This window comes from Pteropus medius, unplaced genomic scaffold (assembly GCF_902729225.1).
Source record: "Pteropus medius unplaced genomic scaffold, Ma_sr-lr_union100, whole genome shotgun sequence".
NCBI lineage: Eukaryota > Metazoa > Chordata > Mammalia > Chiroptera > Pteropodidae > Pteropus > Pteropus medius.
Window position 1 is genome coordinate 1810629 of NW_024346062.1, and position 24245 is coordinate 1834873.

The following is a 24245-nucleotide window of genomic DNA, read 5'->3' on the forward strand; positions in this document are numbered from 1 at the left end:
AAACCTTGAAAACATTATGCTAAATGAAATAACCAGATACAAAAGGGCAAATATTGTGTGATTCTTATTGATTTAATGGCCTCCGGAAAGGCCTTAACCTCTATGGAACCAGAATTGACCACAAACTCACCCGATACTAATTGTAAAACCCATATACTGCTGAACTACTGTTTAGTGTTAGGGGGCGAGTTTTATAGATTTATAACTTATTTCACTAGAGAAATTAAGAGATGATTTGCCTTCCCAAGGCAAATAGTTTATAAATAGTTTGCTACTTAAATTTTATAAGTGGAATTCTGCATTTGAAACTGCTTTCTTTGTATTATCTGAAGCTTGTAAGTTAAAAAAAATTGAGACCAAAACATTGCATAAATGACACCTGCAAACAAAATATAATTTACGACTGAATAACAACAAGCATTGTAATCACCAAAGAAGCTTGAAGGAAGAAGTTAAAGAAGAATGAATATAAAATAGACAATTAAGAAGTGCCCTAACAGAGATGTTCTAGAGACGCAAGGCAGGCAAGCTAGAGGGAAGAAGTTTACTAGAAACATAAGCAAGATCTCCACCTTTTGACTGGTGTACTGGATGACCAAACTGATGACTGTGGGAACACAGCAGGTGCAATCATTTGAGCCTCTTCCCTTCCTTCCCCCATCCCCCTTCCAAAGGAACACCCCTGGAAGGGCCCCTATATATAGAAATGAAATGTCAAACAGTTAGTACAGTGCCTGTCATACAGCAGATATTCAACAAATATTCCTTTCTGTTGCATTTCATACGGAAGTTGTCAGGAAAGCACTCACTTCAAGTACGTCTGCTTTCTAGCCATGTTTTCTGAAAGTCATTCCACTTAAGGTATAACGATCAAATAAGTCAGACACAAGTCATATATGTATGACTTACCATACAAGTGCATATATAATAAGTTATAAAACACAGATAACAAAATAAGTTGATAGAAAAGATACACACAAAAGATTTTTCTCTGCTACAGAAATGAGCTTAATTTTGCATTTATTAGGTACCCATTAGCACTTTAATTTGGTGGTATTAGGAGAAAGCAGAGTAATATTTCTGTCCCTGGGTAGATCTGATATGAAAATAACTCACAAATAGGTCAGAATCCCATAGAATGGTGAGATCTGAATGTTAGATGTCTTATATTAGGTTATACATTCTGACAACAAATGATAAGATCGTATGAAAGCCTTTGAAATTCATCAGGGCAATTCCAAGCTCATTTAGTTAAAAGCAGCAGCAAGGTAGGACATACTATTTTATGTGTCTCCAGCTATTCTGATGTACCTTAGAAAAACCCGAGGTCACCATGCTCCTTCTCTTTTTCCTGGCTCTGCTTTTACACAAAAAGATACCCTCTGCACCCAGATATACTCCTGGTATTTTCTGGGATGTGTCCTTTAAAGGACAGACGTGTCCTTAAAGAGATCAGAGAATCAACCAGAAGTCTTTTGGGAGCTTGTGGCCTTTCCTAGTCTAGATGCAATTTCTCTCCCTAGGTCACCTGTTTTTGGTAAAAATCACTTAGGATGTTTCTTTTCTTTCTAGCGCATTAAGCAGAAATCACTTAGGCAGTGAGTGCTGATTGAGTTTTTTTTCTTGGATAAAACTGTTAGCTAATTTGCTAGGTAGTATATAAACAAAAAAAATGAAAGACATTAATTTCTTTAATTCAATAATTATGCTTCTATTGGTGTGACATCTACATATAGTTTCTCATAGAGCAAAACTGTCATAAAATTTAAGGTCCAATTTAACGTGAATATTAGAAACACTTTCACAATTCAGAATGTGGCAAATGATGCATCTGTTTCCATTCTAAAATGATCCTTTTCTTGTAATTTTCAAAATGTTCTCTTACATGAAATTTTATCTTCTCAACAAATATTGCAATATGATAACCTACTTGAGAAAAATTTTTAAATGTACCATTTTCAACTACTTCTTACCTGTAAGTTTTTCTTTAAGTTTTATAAATTAATTTACTTCATAAATGATAAAAGAACAATGTTAAATAGCCAGAAGATAAAAATGCATTGAAGACTTTCATTGAAAAATTCATTTTATAACTTCAAGCACAGAATTTCAATATGTTAAAATCATCTGATATCAACTAAAGAAAAAGGTTTCTTTAAAAAACAAAACAAACAAACAAAACACGACAAAACAACAACACTGCCACCAAACAAACTTTTCCTCTGTCCTGCCTCCCATTCCAGAACTGACAGAAAATCAGGTCTGCAAGGAGAGAACAGTTGAGCTGCATACTCCAGAGTTAAATAAAAACATGGAAGACTGTAGCACATGTTAAAGAATAAATTTAATTTTAACAAAATTTAAATCTTTAACAAAGAAATGAGTTTTAAAAGGTGGTAGTGGTTTAATTTTGAGTGTTCCTTTTTCATTCCACTTGGGGAAAAAAGTGTAAATTTTTCCTTTGCTTCCCAACAGTTCAATGACAGCAAAACATTAAATCTATGATGGTGCTGGAGTTGCTCTATAGGGACAGAGATGCAACTTCACGAACTTTTTAAAATCTGCAATAAGTGAGAGAGAGACAGACTTAGAGAGAGAGACGGAGAGAGAAGACAGAGGGATAGGGAAGGAGGGAGAGACCTCAGAGAAGGAGGGAGGGAGAGAGAGAGGGAAAGAGAGAGAAAGAGAGAGAGAGAGGAAAAGGAGAAACAAAAACTAATTTTCCAGGCAGGGAAATACTTACAAAACCTTTTATGTCAAAGTTAGGATTTCACAACATAACACACTAATGCAAAATCCAATAGCACCTGTAAGATTTAAGTAAATGCTGCCATTACTTAAATGTTTTTAAAAAATTATCTGTAAAAGAGTGAAGGAAAAAAGATAAAGTACATTCTCCAGAGAACAACAAATGTATTTCAAAATAAAAATTGTATTTTTGTTTTTCTTTTCTTTCCAGTTTTTTTTTTTTTTTTTTTTTTTTTTTGGTACAAGAATTCATAGTCATATAACTTATATACAACGGGATCAATCTCTGCTCTCCTTTTCTGTTTGTCACTTCAAGTCCACATGTTCAGGCTACAGTCCCCAACATTATTTTCTGATAAATATATTACCACAGTTTTAATTAAATATAGATACATTATATAATACTTGTCTCTGGGAAAATCAAATTTTAATATTCAAACTTTATTTATATAATACAGAAATGAAGAAAACTACAGTAGGCACACAACCTAATTATGACTTGTAGATGATGATTCTAGATACTCTCCTATTGTAAATTAATGTTTAAAATAATCTTAATAAGATTTTATTTATATGTGCACTTGTGTTCACCTTATCCCATATACTATACACGTCTAATGACAATCTGGGAATTTAAAGGTGCAGCCCTCAAGAAATTGTGAAATCACTATTAAAAAAAAAAAAAGAACAAATTAGGCTCTATTGGACAAGGAAAAAACTCACAAAATTTCCAATTTTAAATTTCATATCAGTAGGAAAATATTAAAAATAATTTTCTGTATATACATATGGGCATATGTATATATTGAATTACACACGTCTCACATATCAATACAAGTGGAGACATTTTGATGAGTTATTTTCCCATTAAATAACAACTATGTCAAAATTTAAAAATATTTTCATACGTCATTAAAATAATTCACTTATCATTTCAACAGCTTACACTTTTTTTTTTAACTCTTCATAACTACATTCCCTGATCCCTAGAGTTAAATCCTCTATTTAAATCAAAATCTGGTGCTCTTTGTTACTCAGAAACTGATGGATAAAATCACATCTACTTCAAAATTCTATCAATCAAATAAATTTTATTACCTGATTTATTAGAGAACTATCTCAGCTCTGAGCTTGTGTAGCTAAATTATCCTCCCTATAATACATAGGTGAGGAAAGTATCCTAAAATAGGTGGAGGTAACTTACGTGATGTTCTAGCACATATAATACATGATGATTAAATGTCTGATATAAACTTTTCAGAGACACCTGAAAACTCAGTTTAGAAACTAACTTTAGAAACAAACCATTTATTTTTCACTCTAATATAAATTAATATGTATGTATTTACATACATACACATACATATATATAAAACAAAACTGTCTATGTTGAATAGCTTTGAGTGAAAAAATGGTTACAAATTGATTAATTAGCTTAATTTTGTACTTAACAATTCAATCTTTTGGGGGTACAAACAAAAAGTCAGTGCATTTTGTAGACTCCATAGAGTCAGACACTCAAGCATACACTTTAAAAAAGAACCCTCCTCAAAATCACAGGCATTGTACAGCAAGAATATATGGACTCTAATGCAATTCCTACTCCATAAGCAGACTAGACAGCACTTGGCTTACTTTTAAAATAGCTTCTTCAAAGAAAGAAATAAAGAAAAGCATCTTTGCTAAAAGTCTTTTAAAATTACATCAAAACAACATTAAAACCTGTTTACTGAGAAGAGCCTATTGAATTGAATTCCTGTTTTGAAATGCCTATTTAACAGTTCAGAATATTGCCTTGTGAGGTTTGACTAGAAATGTGGTTGACGTGAAGCCCCAGACAGAGCACACGGCCCCAATCCCAATAGTCCTCTGATTGGCTGTTTGTTTGATGGAAATGGATCCCCTTTAAAATAGCTATACACCTTAAAGTGATCAATAATAAACAGTTCCCCAATAACCATAATTATCTGTAAATTGAAATGCATTGATCGTTCAGAAAAGATTTCTTGCAAAATATATAAATAAATGTAACTGCATATTCTGTAAATATACTTAACATTGCTAGAGCAGACCGTCAGTGACGGGCTGCTGTGTTTCAGTACTGTGTCAAATTTATTAGAAATTTAAAAAGAAAAATTTCTGAGGGACTCAGCTGCCTTCATTAGTTGGCTTTAAAATGTGTAATAAAATGGGAGACAATATCTTCTCATAAATACATGGAATCAGTATGGAAAAGTAAACTATACAGCAGACAAGATTAGAGAACACCAGAGTGTACCAGAGTGGTCACCAGAGTGATGTATCTTCCAGTATAAAAAAAGGGAAGAACGCTATACAGCCAGTTATAGTAAGTGTGTTTCAATCAAAGATGCAGCGCTCTCTCACTCCTGGCAAGAATTAACTGGTAATGGCACTGCTTCTCAGCAGTGCAAAAATATCCTGAGAAATTATTTAGATTACAACAAAAGACAGGGCTTTCATCACTAAGTTTTTGCACAGAACACAGCTTTAGATATCATAAATAAATTAATTTAGAAAGCAGATAGCTTTCACTGTGTTGAACACAAAAAGGGGATGTGACCCAGACATTGTGAATTCTCCCATTGGCTAATATCAGGAAAAAAAGATTGCATTAAGTGTCTATAATTTTCTAGTTAACTATGGCCGATAATATACATGGAGGTAATTTGTAGTTCAAGTGTTTCATCTCTTTTTTCCTCAACCTAGCTACAAGCTGGATTCTAAAATTTACATTGAAATATACAATTCCAATTTTCAAAAGATCCTCCTCCTGGAGGAGTGATATTTAATTTTTTTGTGTGCAATCTTGAAGCAGAGCCCCAAACAGTCCTATGAAGAGAGACAGTGTATTTTTTAATCGATTGGCACTGAAATTTCACTTTCCTTAGCTGCATTCTAGTAGCTTGGCCAAGTTATCTCGTAACTCTGTTAGTTCAAATATTTTTCCATCAAGAATTTCTAAGAGTGTCTTCAGGTTATTGCGAAAAGCTTCTTGTTCATTCTGACTTTTCTCCAGACGTTGCTCTAAGTCAGACAGTTGTCCCTCCAGGTCTTTGTTCCGAATTTCTACTTCCTTTAGAAACAAAAATGTGACATATATGCATATCAGTTCATGACTTACTAAACAGTATAACTTTCATTATTACTAACACTGTGGTAGTTAATGCAATTTGACCATTAGGACAAGCTTCTGAACCTCAGCTTAACACAATTTTAGGAGATTTCAGATTTCGCCATCTGAGAATTCCATGTGACTTTACTGACTGGCTTGTTCATGAATCTATCTATCTACTCAGCAAAAATTTCCTGACTGCTTACTTTGTGCCAGGCAACACCCTAGGCACTCAAATACTGATAGAGAACTGAAGACCCACTTTGAGAACTATCTATATCTCAGTTCTATTTCTGCCCATGTACTTTTCCTAATGCACAACTGTTAGCAATCACAGGTCAAAGCAAGCAGAGAAAAAGAGGGAAATTAATTTTTTCTACTTAGTGGCAATTCTGAAGAAAGACTGAAAGAAGAAAATGACTCTCTAAAATGAGGTTTTAGGATCCCCTGAATATTTAACTATTCTTTGTTTTGCCTCAATAGCAAATGAATGTATGCGGCAGAGAATACTGCTCAACTGCTAAAAACTGTAGTGAAGATATATAATAATTATACACCTAAGAATTATAACACTTACATACTGGAAATCACGATTCCAACATACTGGAAATCAAGGAAACAAAAAAATCACTAAAAGGATGTTCATGACAGCAACAACAAATTTTTAACACAGAATTCTGGTTACTTAGAAGTTTTCATTGCTCTAAAAATGTTTCTAAACATGACAGATATAATAAGTAATTCTAAAAAATAAAATGACTACAGCCATGCCACCCTGAAAAAGCCTGATCCTGTTTGATCTCAGAAGCTAAGCAAGGTCGGGCCTGGTTAGTACTTGGATGGGAGACCACCTAGGAAGACAAGGTGCTGTAGGCATAACAAATAAAAAATAAGGGATTGGAAGCTGACAAGGTCCTTGCAATCTGTGAGGTCAACCAAGGGTTGCCTCACCTAAAAAAAATAATAATAATAAAAATAAAAAATAAAAAAACAAAAAATGAAATGACATAATGAGCTATAGAGTAAGTTTTGATAAAATATCAAATTGAGAAAAACAGCAGAAACCAGCTGTTATACTTTAAATAAACTCTTCAGATAAGCAATGAACTGAAAGTTACAGCAGTCCCCCTTATCTGAGAGGGGACATGTTCCAAGACTCCCAGGATGCCTGACTGCGATAGTACCAAACTCTATACATACCATGTTTTTCCCTGTACATACATACCTACCATAATGTTTAATTTATAAATTAGGCACAGTACAATAGTAACAACAATAATAATGAAATAGAACAATTATAACAATATGCTATAATAAAAGTTTTATGAATGCGGTCTCTTTCCAAATCTGGTAACTGAGATGGCTACTGAGTACGGGGCAGGTAACCTATACTAAGTGGATACACTGAACAAAAAGGTGACTTATGTCCCCAGACAGGACAGAACAGGATGGCACAAGATTTCATCATGCTACTCAGAATGAGATAGAATTTAAAATTTATGCATTGTTTATTTCTGGAACTTTCCATTTAATATTTTCAGATCACAGTTGACTATAAATAACTAAAACCGCATAAAACAAAATTGAGGATAAGGGGGAAGTAGTGTATATATCTTTTCTGGAAAGCTTACTTTTACATCTGAGAGGAATTAAGTGACTGATACAAATTACATTCACATACACAAATTATATGGGGAAATGAAAATATTTTGATGTAACACAATATAAATCAGCCTCAGAAAATGTTTCAAATGTTAGTATATCATTTTAATGTAAATCTCAAAAAAATTCTATCAAGTCTAGAGGATAGAGGAAAAATGTTTTAATTTTTAATTATTGAAAGACAATTTGGTAAATGTTAAATGAAAAAAACAATACTATAATGCGGCAAAAATTTGTACGCATGAGGACAAACTGGGAATTAATGTACAAAAAGCAAACAGGAACTGGTTCAGGTTTTTGGGATTATGGATATCTTTTTCCAAAATTTGTCTTATAATACCTGTAAAGATTAAACTTATTTGAGAAAAATAACTGGGAAATGGCTTGAATACATATAAAAAGTAACAACTTATTTAGGATTCTGAACATAAATGTTCACGTGCTTTGACAGAAATAATTAAGAGCAAGGTTTAAGCAAGGATGCCACAGATGAGCTGCAAGAGCCTGAGAAAATATAAAAAAGAAATAAAGCAACTATATTGATTTATAAATACAGAATTTAAGGAATCCCAATTTAATCTTAAAGTGTTTACTGTTAGATGTTTTCACAAGGTATGTTTCTAATCTCATTCCTCTGAATAATCCACAAGATGAAGATAAGTAAACTGAGAGCAGAATCCGAAATCAATAAAATATTTATAAATTCAGAAGCCAAGTTCATGGAGGCTCTAAACACTGAGAGAGAAAAGAGACCCTGGGATCACATGTAAAAATTCCACTCATGACAGCACAGCATGTGTTCTTGCTGCTTAAACAATAAGCTTAAGAGTAGAATGTTTCCAACTATGAAAATAGACCAAATGTCATTCACTAGGAAACACCCACTTTGCCAGGCACCACCCGGTTTGCCCTCTAAAGCCTGCCTTGAAAATAAAAGGCTTTCTTGTTCTCTTTGCCAATCAATGAAAACATCCAAACATTTTCAATGGAAGCAAGCAGAACACCAAACTCTCTCAGCTATTAAAACTGTGTCCTTCTCTCTAGGAGTCTCATACTCTAAGCCATTTCTCTCATTGGAGGAATTTTATTAGGCAGATAACAAAAGGGATCTAGTACAATGCTGACAGTGCTGGTCTATTTTGAGGCTGAGAATATGATCCCAGGATAACCCAGTACGCAGGGGCCAGCCAACATGAGGCAATCGGAGCCCTGGATGGTGGCACTTGTCAGTGTTCTACCTTCTGTCTCTATCTTCCAGCCCTCTCCTTCTTGCCTGTTATTGTCTCTCCTAATTCATTAGTTTGTTTATTATCATTTTTGTCCTACTATTTTCCCCTTCTCCTTTACTGATATACAGGTATGTGCTTGGGGCACTCAAAACCTGGTCCAGCCTTGATAAATCACTGGAGGCCAGAATTTGCTAATTCTATTTTGAGTACTTTAAAAGGCAGTAACTGAAAGTATAAATCCTAGTAAGCAAAAGATCATGCTCTGTATTTGTTAGATATGGGACCTACGACACTAGAACAACTTAAGCAAAATTAAACAATTATTATTACCGCCACCAATAGGACCAGATCCTGTATCATTTAATCTAAATCAAAGCTATAGAATAATTATCTCTGATATCTGATTCACATCTTAAGCTCTTACAAGATATAGTATTGCCCTATTAGATTATTAACATTTATATATAACAGGACATATAAATCGTCAAAACAAGTCTTACTAATTCAACAGAAAGATGAATAAAAGACATACAAATTTTGAAGAAGAGTTATTCAATAATTATTTATTGAGCATCTTCTATGTACTAGGCACTGAAAATACAGCAGTAAATAAACAAAGACAGTCCCTGTTTTAATACATTGTAAAAAGAGGACACGGGAAATAAAGAAGTAAACAGAACAGATTTCTGGGAAGACAAGATAATGGTGACTGTGTTCACTGATATCTCCCAAACTATGTAAAACAAAAATAAGAACAAATAAAACCGCACAAATTTTATGACTTCAATATAACTAGAAGAGAACAACATGAACCTCAAATTACCTACAATTAGGAAATACAAGCACCAATTTCGAGCCTGGAGATTTCTCAAGCTCTCACTCTAACCCTTGCAAAGGGCAAGGCAGGTTGTGAAGGTAATGCACAGGAGAGAGAAGAGGCGAATGAAAACCCTAAGACTGAACTCTAAGAACTCCAAGAAAGAGAAAGACCATTGAAAGCGCCAAAATACTGGAAAAACAAATAAAAAAATCTTGGTAGACCAGAGGAGACTACAAGAAAGGGACTTAACAGGGCACACGAGATATGAGGAAGCAATCTTGGAAAGGCAATACTTCTGAGGAAAAGAGGGTAAAAAGAGAAAGGAACCTTTTGGAATAGTATGAAAAAGGGAAAAAGAAGCAACACAGAGAAATTTAGACTCTTCCAAGACGAAAGAAAATTAAAATACTTAAAGATACACAACCTCTCCAGCACTGGCCCCCAGAAGAGGGTGTTTCTGAATTAAGAATGTGTAAGCCACCCCAAACTGCCACCCTATCCACTAAATACAAAGATGCATGCAATCTTCATCTACATAAACTATTATAAGATAAAAACAGAAAATGATACTCTAGACACTTTCAGTGGATGAAAATACCCACCAAAAAAAAAAAAAAAAACTACAAAAACACAAGAAATTCTAATAGAATCCATTACTCTGAATCAAATGTTCTCAAACATTAAAAAAAAAAAGTCACACACTAAAAACAAAAATGGGCCAAAGAACTGAAAAACAGGAGAGCTGATTAAATCTCTGACAGAAAGAGAAGAAAAGGGCAAAATCATATTAGAAATAAAGACTGAATTATAAGATGCCCAAGGAAAAATAAATTTGAATAAAAATTATTTTTATTCAATCATTATTTTAAAAATGCAAGGGAATTAAAGCAAGATAAAGAAAGTAGGGGAAGTGGTCAGAGAGAAAGTGGTTAAAACAGAAGACAAGAAAAGACAACCCAATTTCATAGCACTGGAGCTCCTGAAAAAGAAAAACACGGCATTAAGACAGAAATAATATTTAAAACTTTTACACAAGAAAACTTGCTGGAAAAAAGGAAGATCTGAATCTACAAATTAAAAGGGCCCACCATGTAAGCTGGGAAAACTGACCCTCAACAATCAAATCTGAGAAATATCTTAATAAAACTATTAGCCTTTAAAAATAAAGGAAAAATCCTCAGGGCATACAAACAGAATGAGCCCAAAATTTCCAAGGCCAAAAAATTAGGCTGGAATCAGACTTCTCAAAAGCAAGGTAATAATGGAGAAGCATTTTTAAGGATCTCAAAGAAAGAAAATTATGAACCAACGATTTTATGTCTAGCTATCATCCACGTACTAAGTCTATTTTTAAAAAACAGCTGAAACATGCAAGAAAATATAAATCCATGAGCTCTTCTGAAACCATCTACTAGAGGATAAGTTTTATTCAACCAACAGATTACTGTGGAAACTTCAGAAAAAAGACTGATGGTGACCATTTAATATATTTAATGTATTTCAAAACTAAAACAAAAGTAGATGGTTAAAAAGTATAAAAATGTACTTATTCTGACAAGATAGAAAATAATGCAAATAAAAATTGGAAAAAAGAGGAAAGGGAAAGAGAAAAGCAGAATAAGCACGTTATTATTGAACATGTAATAGTTTAAAGTAGAAAACATCACAAATAACAAAACAATGAAATGTTAATATGAACACAGTTAACTAGGAGTATTTTAAGAAAGGTGTAAGTTAAAAAGTAACCACGACAACAAAGTTAAGACCATTTTAAGTATTAAAAGATATAAAAAAGAACAAAGAATATATCATATGAAAGAAAAACTCAAATATAGAATATAGAAATTATTACATAAAATGACAAGTTGAGACCAAACAAAAATCATATCAACAAATATGACTGAGTTTCAGAGCAGAATAAAATATCAGTTTGGCTCACAAAGCACTATCCAAATATATGTATACAACACACAAGGAACATTCACAAAACTAATCATATATTAATTAGGTCACAAACAAGTAACAGTAAGATACATTAAGTATAAATATTACAAAAAAATACTCTGTGATCACAATGCAATAAACTAGGAATTTATGATAAAATTATAAAATAAAAAACTCTTTCCACCTAGAAATTCATTAGAAAGGCCAAAATAATGGGATGGGTTCAAAATAGTGAAAGATTGTAATACTGGTAGAAAATGTGGCAAAGGAAGACTTTTTTAATGCTAAAAGCCATAACTCACAATGAAAATATAATAATTACGTTTAACACAGCAGCCACCTTTAATAAGTATAAATTATAGGAGATGTACGGAGACAGATAAAAACACACTATAAGAGATTTTAATATGCCATTCTCGGTATAGGACAAAAAAAGTAGAAGAAAAAAAATGGTAAGGATAGAGAAGACATAAATTACAGAATCAATAAAGAGGCTTTATAAAAACTGATCATATATTAGATCTCAAAAAAATCTAGCAGTAAATTATGTGAAGTAGAAATTATGCGAAAAAATCCTTGTGATCACAATGCAATAAAACTAGAAATTAACTAAATAAAAAATATAAAAAGGCCCTTCCACCAGGAAATTAAAATACTTTATTTTAAACATCTCTTGCTTGAAAAATAAAACCAAAATTACAGAATTTCAAGAAAATAATGACAATGAAAACACTAAATATCAGAATCTATGACATACACTTAAAGCAATGAGCCAAGAAAAATCTATAGTTTTAAACACATATAAATAAAAGTAAAAGAATGAAAGATGTTTAATCTCACTCATAACATGAGATACACAAATTAAAGTTACCGTTTTTTATCTATTGCACATTGCCAAAAGTTAAAAAGTATGAGAGCACATTTCATCAGTGAGGCTGTAGAGAAACAGGCACTAACTTATGACATGAGGGGGAACTGACATAACCCATTATATAGGGGAATTTGACAATATTTAACAGAACTGCATGTTTACCTTGTCACTTTGAAATCTTGCTTCTAAGAATTTATCCTGAAGATACACCTTTAACAATAACAAAATACCTGTGCACAAGATTACTCGTTGTAGTCCTGTTGCAGAATACTGGAAACAACTTAAATACCCATACAAAGGGGTATGGCTGAATGAACTATCACACACACAAATGAAGTACTATGCAGCTATAAAAAATGAACAAGATCTCTGAACCGATAGTGATTTCCAGGATATATCTTAGGCGAAAAAAGGAAAGTACAAAAGAGTAACCTAGAGTATGTTACCATTTGTGTAAGAAAAAGGAGGGCAGGGATAAAAAAAACAACAACAACAGATATATCTGTGTATTTGTGTAAATAGAAACACCAAAAGGGTAAACGAGAAACTCACTGGTTACCTACAGAGTGCAGATAGGAATGGGGTGGGAAGGATGGGGCTGAAATCGAGGTAGACTGGAGTGGACAGGATACTACTGTTCTGAAGATATCTTTCTGACTTTTGACTTTTAGAACCACGTTAATACTTAAATACTCAGTAAATGCATACCAAAAAAAAGGAAGAATGGAGAAAAAACAAAAATGGAATATAATATGACACAAATGAACACAACTGTTATTTCAAATGAATAACTGAACCAACAGAAGAGGGCGAGTAGAAGAACTAATATAACTAATTTTTGAACACAAGCTAAGGACAAAAAGAATTATACCCATCTATAGTTACTAAGTTTTTTTGTTTTTGTTTTGCAGTGGTATGAATTAGCAATTCAGAAATTCCTTTCTGTGGTTTCTAGGACTAAGTAAATATATTGTGGTTAGTGGGAATTAAGTTTCTTAATATTGGGAAAAGGAATTACAGATATAAAAATGGGGAAGGTTAGAATGAACTCCATAGTACTGGGCTGCAATGGGAGGTATGAGCATGGATTCAGTTAAAAATACACACACACACACACACACACACACACACTCTATAGCTATTGAAATGGACATAATGTGGCATGTGTACTTCTAGCTCTGTTTATTAAGAGGGCATAAACACAATGATATCTCAATAGCAAAAAGCACATTTAATGACCAGATCTTGGTTTCTAAAAACTAGTCTTTGTTAAAAGAAATTTCTCCTTGGAGAAATAGTTACTTTCAAGGCTGGAGCTAAGAAAATACAAGATAAGCCTGGAAGATCTAGTTGTGCTAAAAACAAGAATTAGTTCTTTAAAAAATGATAGAGTCACATCTATCACTGGATCGAAGGGGTTCCCATTGGCCAAATCTAGGACAATCTGAACATCAAAATAAGTAGACAGGATAATGTAATGCTGGATGAATCCTGGACCAGAAAAACAAATTTAAATTTTGTTATAAAGGAAATTATTAGGACAATTATGAGAATTTGAATAAAGTCTTTAGACAAATAATTTATTGATTTTGATGGCTATGTAGGAGAATGTCCTTACTTTCAAAAAAATGCTCTTTAAAGTATTTAGAGGTAAAGGAATATCATAGTTGCAAATTATTCTCAAACATTTCAGGAAAGAAATAGTAGGTATATTTACAGAGAGTTCCAGAATGATATGTATGTATGGCAACTTGTTAACATTTGAGGGATATGAGTGAAAGGTATATGAAAATCTTTGTATTATTCTTGCAACCTTTTTATAAGTCTGGAATGACTTCAAAATAAAAAGTTTAAAAAGAAAATGGAGAAACAAAATCATTTCATATAGTGAGTGGTAAGTGCTACAAGAAAAATAAAACAGTGATATTAGAGTATCTGGGGCAGGGGCGGGGGGCTGCAGAGCAGTGCAGGAGAGAAATTAACATGTGAACCAAGACCTAAATTACAGGTAGAAGCCAGACCATTTGAAGATCTAGGGGCTTAAAACTCCAGGCAAGGATATTCAATGAGCTCTAAGGTAAAAATGCTCTTGTAGCATTCAAGGTACAGAAAGATGATAAATGACCAAAACATAGAAAATTATTCAGTCTTACTTGTAATTAAAATAATAATAATAATAAATAGTGAGCTACCTCTTTATTCCCTATCAGATAGTAAAGATGGGGGGAGAACAATAACCAGTGTTTATCCTGCCTTTCCAGATGTCAATTTCTCAGCATGAGAAATTTTAAAACAGTAACACAAAGTAATTCTCCTTTAAGAGTTCATTTTAAAGAAACAGAAAGGCAAAAAGATTGATGTTAAAAGATTCATTATGACATTATTTATTATAGCTAATGTTGGAAACAACATAAATTTCCATCCCTGTTGGAATGTTCAAAGAAAACTATGGTACATCTATACTGGAGAATATTATGCAGCCATATGACATATATGACATATGCAGCCTATGCCATAACGTTGGGTTAGGAAAGCAAGATAAAAAAAAAAGGTATCTATGTCTCAGGTAAAAAAAAAAAGTTATTCAAACAAACACTGAAGGGAGGAACTGCCAAATCCTCTGCCTTTAGGATAATGATACTATGGTTCTTTTTTCTTTTTTTGGCTAAGTTACATTTTTCTAATTTTTTTACAATGAACATGTTACATTCACATTTAAAAAAACAAAACAAACTTGAAAATTAGAAAAAATCATATCATACCATTCTTAATTTACCCATACCTATGAATTTTCTATCCATACTCATACCTACACAATCCAATTCTATGTACTGCAATTTCAGAAGTTCCTCCACCATTCAAGGAACTTAATGATCCCAATTTTCTAGACTGAACTTATGATTGGATGTTCAAGTATGTTGGGACTTTTGATAAACAGATGTTTATGTGAAAGGGGCCAGGCTATAGAGGAGTAACTTACTTTAAATAGAAAAAACAAACAAACAAACAAACAAAAACAAAAAAAAGAAAAACAAAACAAACAAACAGGTTATTTCCATGGCTTTAACTTTTAGAATTTGTCCTTAGGTTTTCTGAAAGCTTCCCTGTCTTGTTCCAGGTAGGTAGGTTATTTTGATAAGTATTTTTTTTTGATATTCACAATTCCAGGTGCCAACTATAAATTTTAATTACTGTTCAATTGGTGATGAAATACATTTAGAAGTTTAATATGAATAAATCATCTCTTGGTTTTTCTGGGGTAACATAAATGTATATATAACTAAAAAAAATTTTTAAAGAATTGTTAAGAATAGCTTGGATGCTTGGCTGCCTAAGCAGTGTGGTAATGCAGAAAGAACAGAGACTTTGGAATCAAAACAAATCTACGTTTCACTACTTTTCAGCTAAGTACCTTAATTAAACTTGTCAACACCTCTAAACTGCTGCCTTCCCTTTGAAAATGGGGATACCACACCTGTTACTGTGAGAATTAGAACTGATGTATGTAAGTGTTTAGCACATGCCTGAATCAGAGCAAGTATTGAAAAAAATAGTAGCCGAAATCAAAACAAACAAAAGACAAAACTAGATTAAATTTCCCCCATATTTTCCAGCCCTGATTGCAAGCTTCATATTTTAGTTCTATAGCAGGATTTCTCAACCTTGGCACTACTGACATTTTGGGCTGGATAATTCAATCTTTAGCAGCATCCTCGGCTTCGACCTATTAGTATCACTGCTCTAACTGTGAAAATCAAAAATGTCTCCATACCTTGTTAAATGTCCATTGGGGCACAACACTGCCCCCTAGAAAACCACTAATTTACACAGATGATTAAAATTTAGAAACACTTAATAGGGTAAACCAAAACAAGTCACCTCATTTTTCCCAGGCTGCTGAAAGTCAGTGATAAGAGAGGGAAAGGGAAATATTTCATTCCATATAAAGACCCCATTTTCTTTATGAAGGCTCTCTATTGTCAGAGAACTTGACTGCCTCCACTTAAATAGTGGCTGGATGAGTTAGCCTATCCAAGCCTGTTTCCTCACATGATTCGTGCGGATTACGTGCATAATATAAGTGCTTCGCGTAGTGTCTGGTTCATAGTAAACACTCAATAAATGCTGGCCATTCTTATTATAATCTAGGTACTCCTTCCAATCCTGGGCTTTAAAGTCCCACCTTTCACCCCTTACCCTCAGTTCCCTACTCTATACATACTCGTATTTCTAGTCGAAACCCTAAATTGGTCCTAAACTCTAAATCGGTCCTTCTTGAGGCAGCTAGCCACAGGGATGTAAGAAAAGTATCTGAGCTGGCAGGAATAGACTTTGCTAATAAATCTGGAAAAATCTTCCCTAACTATGGTTGACTACCACTGACACAGAATATATGTATGTCAATTAGAATCAGGAAGCATGCAGAAAATAATAAGTAAAATTAATGAGACTGAAGAAATAAAAAGAGCACTAACTTGATGTTGATTAGGGCACAACTGCTTTAATTCATGCATTAATTCAGTGTAACAAAAATGAGCAGAATTTCTAAACAGAATGAAACCCATTTGAGAAATTTTCTTTAAATTCGATATTTTTTATGTTAAAAAGTAGAAATATCTAAAATAATTTATTAAAGACAATTTATAAATGACTACCTATGATGATCACAAGCTATCTAGATGAAATTAAAATCTAATTTTTGAAAAATTAAAGATTAAGCATAAATCAGAAATCCTTGGAAAATAAAAATAACCAAGAACCTACATAATGGAGTTTCAGAAGAAAAGTCACTACTATGTGAAAGAATGACTGATGACTATGTAGAAATGAATAAAAATTTTATTATATCTCACCTGTAATTTCTGAGTCAAAGAGTCCCTCTGTTCTTGTAGTTCTCGGGCATTATCAATTTCTTGTTTTAATCTTTCTATTTCCTACAAAATAGTAGAGCAATGTCTTTAACAACAACATTTAAGCAATATTGAGGCAAGAGAAAGCCCCATTTTCCCCTGAAATTACTGTCCTAGTCCTTAAAATGATTTAAAGAACATTCCTTTATACTCACTTTTAGAGAGGTGAATTCATCTTTATAGGCATGTTGTCTAGTACAGAATAATCTTAAGAAACAAACAACAACTCTAAATTGGTAGCATTACTTAGAAAACAACAAGCTGAACATTTTAAGGTTGCTTCAAGTTTTGTGGATGTAATTCTTCCCAGGATAGTAAATCTTTTCACTGGAAACCAGAGAAAGCAATAGCTTGTAAAATTCATATAACTTCTAATAGTTTTCTGTTAATCATAGGAATGTAATTCTCATACAGAAGGCAAGAGGCAGTATCTCAGTCTGATTGCCTCATCATAGTAAATAACAACAGAAACAAAGATGGGGAAAACATAAACAAGCTTAGTATCACTTAAGAAAAATTCCATCCTGAAAAAACCTCTACAACCTTACCTTATTCCATAAAGTACCTTAATGTTTGTACACATATTTTAGTTAGATTACAGATGAATGAAAAGTAGCTAATACCTCTTCCTTCACTTTCAGTGTCTCTTCCAGTTCTTGTATTGTCTGATTTAATTCTGTCTTATGAGTATGCACTGCGTTTGCTTGGCTACTAACACATTCAAGCTCAGTCACCTAAAATTAAATGAAAACACAGATTAAGTTATATGACAATTTCAAAGGATTTCTTGCTGAAGAGATAATAGGTCTTTGATAGGTGAATAAAAATTTTGAAGCAATATATGAAAATTAATTTGGGAAAATATTAAGACAGGGTTTAATGGATAGATTCTTTAAAGATATGAACTTAGAAAAAAAAAGAGCAAAAGAAATAACTATTTACATGGCTTGGTTATGAAAAGGCTAGGAAAACTTAAGTGATTAGTGACAGTAGAGAATCCTTATAATAAAAGTCTTTAAAAATTTCTTCTGAAAACACATTCAAAATCAGATATAGTCATCTGCCTTCCATCTGTAGCTTTCAAATTAAATTGGGCTCTGAAAACTGGCCTTGCAGAAGTGAGAAATTTTTCAAATACATTTCCAAAATGTAAGAGAATCTGGAAGAAAAGATATGCTTAAAATACAACTTAAATCATTCAATACTAGAATAGTGTCTCTTATAGCAAAAGACAATTCTTCTGTCAATATGAATTTACTGAGGGCCCAAATGACAACATAACTTTTAATGAGCACTTGCTACTTTTTGAGAGAACAGAGAAGAGAAGGGACTTGTTCCTAAAGGTTATACCACTAGAGAACAGTCAAAATACACAGAAGTCAACATAAACACACACACAGCTCTTTACACAGATCTTATGCATTTTGACTGACTAGAATACAACAAATTCTAGAATATTAAGGAAACAGCAAATCTCAATCCCTCACATTTTCTGAATATTGAATTAACGTCCACTTTGTCATTCTACCTCTCATATCATTTTCTTCCTTTGTATTCATGTTCTAATAGCCTTGCACAAATCCTTATCATCCAGGCCTAAAAAGCAATGAGCTGCCAGTGGACTTAATTATAATCTTTGTCTATTTTTGTGTCTTCTGCAAACTGCTAATATTCATCTCTCATTGTGTGACTCCCACATTAAAAGCCTTTCAATGGCTCATCTTTTTTTACAGTATCAAATCTAAACTTTCAGGTTCTCCATGCACTCACCCCAAATTACTTAACCACCTCATCTGGCCAAGACATGCAGTATGTATTTCCAAGTAAAAGCAGGCAAGTCTCCTTGTCCTAAGAACAAACCATATTCATACCCACCTTGTTGACTTACCTAGACTGTCTTCTCTTACCTCTGAAAACCATCCAGGTCTTACCAAACCCTCAACTCTCAGCTCAGAATGTACTTTCTCCTATCTGTTAAAGCACTCAAGGGTCTCCTGTCCTCTGGCCCATAAAACTGAACATCTGTTCAAAAATCTTGAGAATTATTTTTTATCGTTTAATATATGTTAGTTTTCTTTGTCCAATTAGATAATAAATTCCTTATGGGGAGTTCTAGTTCTGATAATAATGAAGTAGTTTTTATTGGATTAACTTTCCCACAGATAACAATAGCAAATTATGAGCAAATTTTTAAAATCCACTGTTTGAAGGCCCTGGTTAGTGATCAAATTGGGCAAAAGACTGAAAGAAACATCACATTGGGTGAGATGCATATTTACACATATTTTTGCCTCAAAGCCGGCTGTAGTCTGGCTATGTTGCTTGACTAGGACTCAAGCAAAAACCTGTGCTCATATTTCCCTGTGGAGCCTGAGGATATTGGGTGCCTCAGAATAACTAGAACATCTAGAAACTGAGGAAATTATATAAAAGAAAGCCCCCAAATAAGTATTTAGACTTCCCTCAAATCTTTGGCTGACCCCTGACTAAATACGCACAGGAGTCCAGAGAGAGTGGGAAAAAAGCTGGAAGGCTGAAAAAGCTAAGCTATAGTAGTGCTCACCACAGGAAGGACACTTTGAAGTTTCAGTCCCACCAAACTAGAGGACCTTGGTAAACATCTCAAGCTTCTCACTAAAACCCCAGAAGGGTTATTCCTTAGAGAAAAAGATTTCCCAAGACTAAAGGATTCACCCTAGGATTAAGGGCAGAATTGAAACAAACCAACTAATAAAGCCTAAATCCACTCCTCCACAAATTCAGCATAATTTACAAGTAATTTAATTGCTTGCTGAAACAAAAATCAACACTATTCAGAGGAAGCTAACAGAATCTAAGGGTCCTACAGCATCTCATTTACAATGTCCAATATACAACTGAAAATGACTAGATGTAAAGAAAAGAGAAAATGCAACCTGTAGCAAAGAAAAAAAAAAATCTATCTATATATAGACATATATAAAAGGTGAAATAATTGTTGCCAGTACATTTGTAGTACAAAAAAATGCTAAAGGAAATTATTTAGGCTGAAGGAAAATAATACTTGATGGATATTCAGATCTACAAGAAGGAAGAAGAACACTGGAAATTATAAATGCATAAGTACATCAAGATTCTATTTCTTAAATTCCTTACAATTTAATCAACTCTAAAGCAAAAACTCCTTAAGGGCACAGATTACACAAAAAGGAAATATGATATCTCCTCAATGAATATTTATCGGCTTATGCGTTAATTATCATGTTAATTTTTTATTGGTAAAAAATACATAACATAAAATTTATCATCTTAAACATTTTTAAGTGTACAGTCCAGTAATGTAAAGTATATTCAAGTTGTTGTGAAACAGATCTCCAGAATTTTTTCATCTTGCAAAATGGAAACTATACTAATTGAACAACAACTTTCTTCTTCCTCCTCCTAAGTTAACTTTTATACTTAGGAGAGAATGATATTTGTGCAAGTTTCTTACTCTCTCTCTGGTCTCTATTCCATTTCTATCCTTCTTCTCCTGTCATCCTGGTCCTATTACATCCTTCGAATTATGCTCTGGTACTAATCAGCCCATTTCCTATGGTCTGTGGAGTTTACTTCTGTGTTATCCTTTTTAAAAAGGGAAATTACTGGTATCTGCCTCCCATTAGGTGAATGCATATGCTTTGAATTTTAAAAATTCTTTATAAGTAATTGTTTGGGCTTCTAATAGTAATAGTATTGGGATTTCTGATTTTTCTTTTTCCGCCCCATATTTCTAATATTATCGAATTTTATGAAGAAATTCTACTTCTATTTTTCAAATTTTTCTTTCTTTAAAAACAATAAAATAAAAGCATTTTGTTAACTCAGTGAAATTACATGTCAATTTAGTGTCTCGATTTTCACTGGAATTGTACAGAAAGAAGAGAATAACTTACCAAAGATCATTCAGCTAATAAGTGACAGAAAAGGAATTTAAAATGTCTTTTGATTCCAAAATATTGTATATTATTCATTCTCATTAAACTGTGGAAAACATCTTTCTTAGTCAGTAAGTCCACATATACCACATATACCACATATAACCCACACATATGTTCTGACAACCAACAAAAATCTCCAAAAGGTGTCCCTGTGCTGAATCTACATGTAAATTTCCTCTGATCAAGGAAATCTGTTAGTCATAAATCCCTAGGGACAGCAGCCCCAAACTTACCCGCTTGTGTAGACGTTCTGCTTCCTCTTGATACGCAGCGAGTTGCTGTTTCCATTGTTTCACGTTGGCAGTAGACTCCAACAGGGCTGCGGTAAGTTTGGCATTATTTCCTTTGAGGGTAGCCAGTTCAGCCTCCCAATGTTTGCTGATTGCTGAACTAAAAGAAAAGAAAAGTCTATCCATTACACTGACAGCACTGTTACTTTGAAAGGACAGCAGTACTCAGTTGTATTATTTGGTTTATAGTACATGAATGTTTCAAAGACAACCCCAAAAGAATAAAAACGCAAATATTTCACCGAAATGTTCTTAGTGAAGAAAACTTACAAGAGAAGAAATACTAAAAGTACCAAAGTAGCAGGCTTAGTGTGGAATAGTTCCATAGAAGAGTTTCTACCCATTTTCTCTTAAGGAATAAACATTATACCTTGAAAAATATCTATAAACAAAAGCTGTATCTTCTGAAATTACTATTATTTCATCTTATTCAGAATTTTAAAACACACAAAACAAAAAAATTGCTGTAATAAACTAATTTCAGTTCAAGGCTAGACCTAGAAACTGTTCTAATGACTTAATTTGATAGAATTCCAGTATCACTTAAAGAAGAAACTAAAGCAAGCACCTTTTTCCTCATTTAATGTTCTACTTGATAAGTTACCAAAAGTTAAGTATCTCAACCAAAACAACTTTCTATTACAAATACAACTTTATTAGTTGTGGAGACCCCTCTCTTGATAATTCCTTTTTTAACTTTCCAATGAAGAAAATAATGATCTCATTTGAAAGGAAAAGGTGGTTTCTCTTCCTAATTATTGAACAGTTTATTCCTATTAGTGAAGTCTGCTAACCTTATCCCATCACTAACTAGTGATGATAGCTTTCTTTAATCGGCATTTTGGTTTTTGATAAGTCTGCATCACAGAGGTAATGCTTTCAAAGACTGTTATTTTATAGTAATTTTAATATGTTATAAAAAAGAAGGCATAATTTCTATCATCAAAATTTCTAAAGCTTATCATATCAGCATTACAAGATCATTTCTATGGTGTTTGCCAAAAATGCATAACTCTCATTATAACTATAGAAAACATCCTATAAACCCAAACTGAGGGACATTCTACAAAATGTATACTTCAGAAGTGTCAAGAAGAAGCAAGACTGAGAAAAAAATGGAGGAGACTAAGAAGAAATCATTTTAATCCAATGTGAGATCGAGGACAGTTTCCTAGAACAAAATAAGGACATGGGTGAAAACTGATACCTGTAGTTTAGTTAAGACTATTGTATCAATGTTAATTTTCTGGTTTTGATCATTATATTATGGTTATGTACGATGTTAACATTAAGGGAAACTGGGTGAGAGGTATATGGAAGTTTTCTGCACAGTTTTTGTAATTTTTATATCTTTAAAATTATTTAAAATGAAAAGTTAAAAGATTTTATAAGGTTTACTAAGAAAATTTTATCAAAACAGGAAAGAACAGAATCAAACAATAAGTTAAGCTATTAATTTAACAACCCATTTCTATCCTTAAAAATAAACTTCTTTTTATTTCTTCTTTTGTGAAATGGTTTTCCCAATTCAGATTTTCTGAGCAAAGCACGCACCAATTCACCTGCTCTAACTGAATTACAGATTTTTTAAAACCGCTACAGAGATGAGTTTTATTTAAATAGACCTTTCAATCTGACTATGAAAATCTTATTGAACTAACTTAAACACTTGATATATGCAAATATCTTTAACCTCTTAAAAATTAAAAAAGAAAAATGATTTTGAATATTTATAAAATTCATTTGTCAAAAGTTTCATAATTATAAAGACTACCTCATGTCTTCATAGTAGGAAGAACAAAAAAGAGGGTGTTTTGCATTTTATTTCTCTGGGTTTTATTTTATAGGATATAGGGGGCAAAGTACATCAAGAATTTGAGAACTCAGCCTAGTTCATGATTATTTAAATAATTATTTCTGTGATTTTAAATTTGGCTGTCAACCACTTTGATCTCAGTTCTTCATATGCCAAATAAACAAGTTAGTCAAGATCTACACTGTCCAAATGTTAGCCATTAGCGGCATGTAGCCATTTAAATTGCTCAAAATTAAATAAAGTTTAAAAATTCAGCTTCTCAGTCTCAGTAGGCACATTTTAAATATTCAGTACCTACACATGGCTAGTAGCTACCATACTAGATAGCAAAATTATAGAACTTCTCATCATATCAGAAAGTTCTCCTGGATAGTGCTGTCCTAGATGATCTCTACATTTTGGACAGATTTTTCAATTCTATGTGTTACAGACTGAATTGTCATACCTCTCCACCCCCAAAATTAATATATTGAATTCTAAACTCTCAGTACCTTAGAATATGATTATATTTGGAAATAAGGCCTTAAAAGAGGTAATTGAGGTTAAATGGGGTCACTAGGGTTGTCCCTAATCCAATGACTGGTGTCCTGATAGGAAAAGGAGATTAGAATACAGGTATGCACAGAGGAAGATCATGTGAAGACACCAGAAGAAGACGGCATCCGCAAGCCGAGGAGAGGTCTCAGAATAAACAGCCATGTCAATAACTTGATCTCAGATTTCTAGCCTCCAAAACTATATGAAAATTAATTTCTATTGGTTAAGTCACCCAGTCTACATATTTAAGGCAGTCTTAACAAACAAACTAATACAAACAACTTAAAAAAAAATCCACACTGTAATGTATCTGTGATATTGTGATT

General features: G+C 32.9%; 1 protein-coding gene and 1 pseudogene across 1 annotated transcript in view; one reads left to right on the top strand and one right to left on the bottom strand.

Annotated features, from left to right (window-relative positions):
* Positions 1-2326: 2326 nt before the first annotated feature.
* HOMER1 (homer scaffold protein 1) overlaps positions 2327-24245 on the bottom strand; it is a 114142-nt gene continuing 92223 nt past the window's right edge. Inside the window, exons 6-9 of the mRNA XM_039874901.1 lie at positions 21510-21666; positions 17941-18051; positions 17261-17341; positions 2327-5842 (exon numbers count right to left, since the gene is read on the bottom strand). Coding sequence (XP_039730835.1) covers positions 5654-5842; positions 17261-17341; positions 17941-18051; positions 21510-21666 — 538 coding nt within the window. The 3' untranslated portion in view covers positions 2327-5653. The remainder of the gene's footprint in view (positions 5843-17260; positions 17342-17940; positions 18052-21509; positions 21667-24245) is intronic.
* On the top strand, positions 6639-6757 carry LOC120612708 (uncharacterized; annotated as a pseudogene).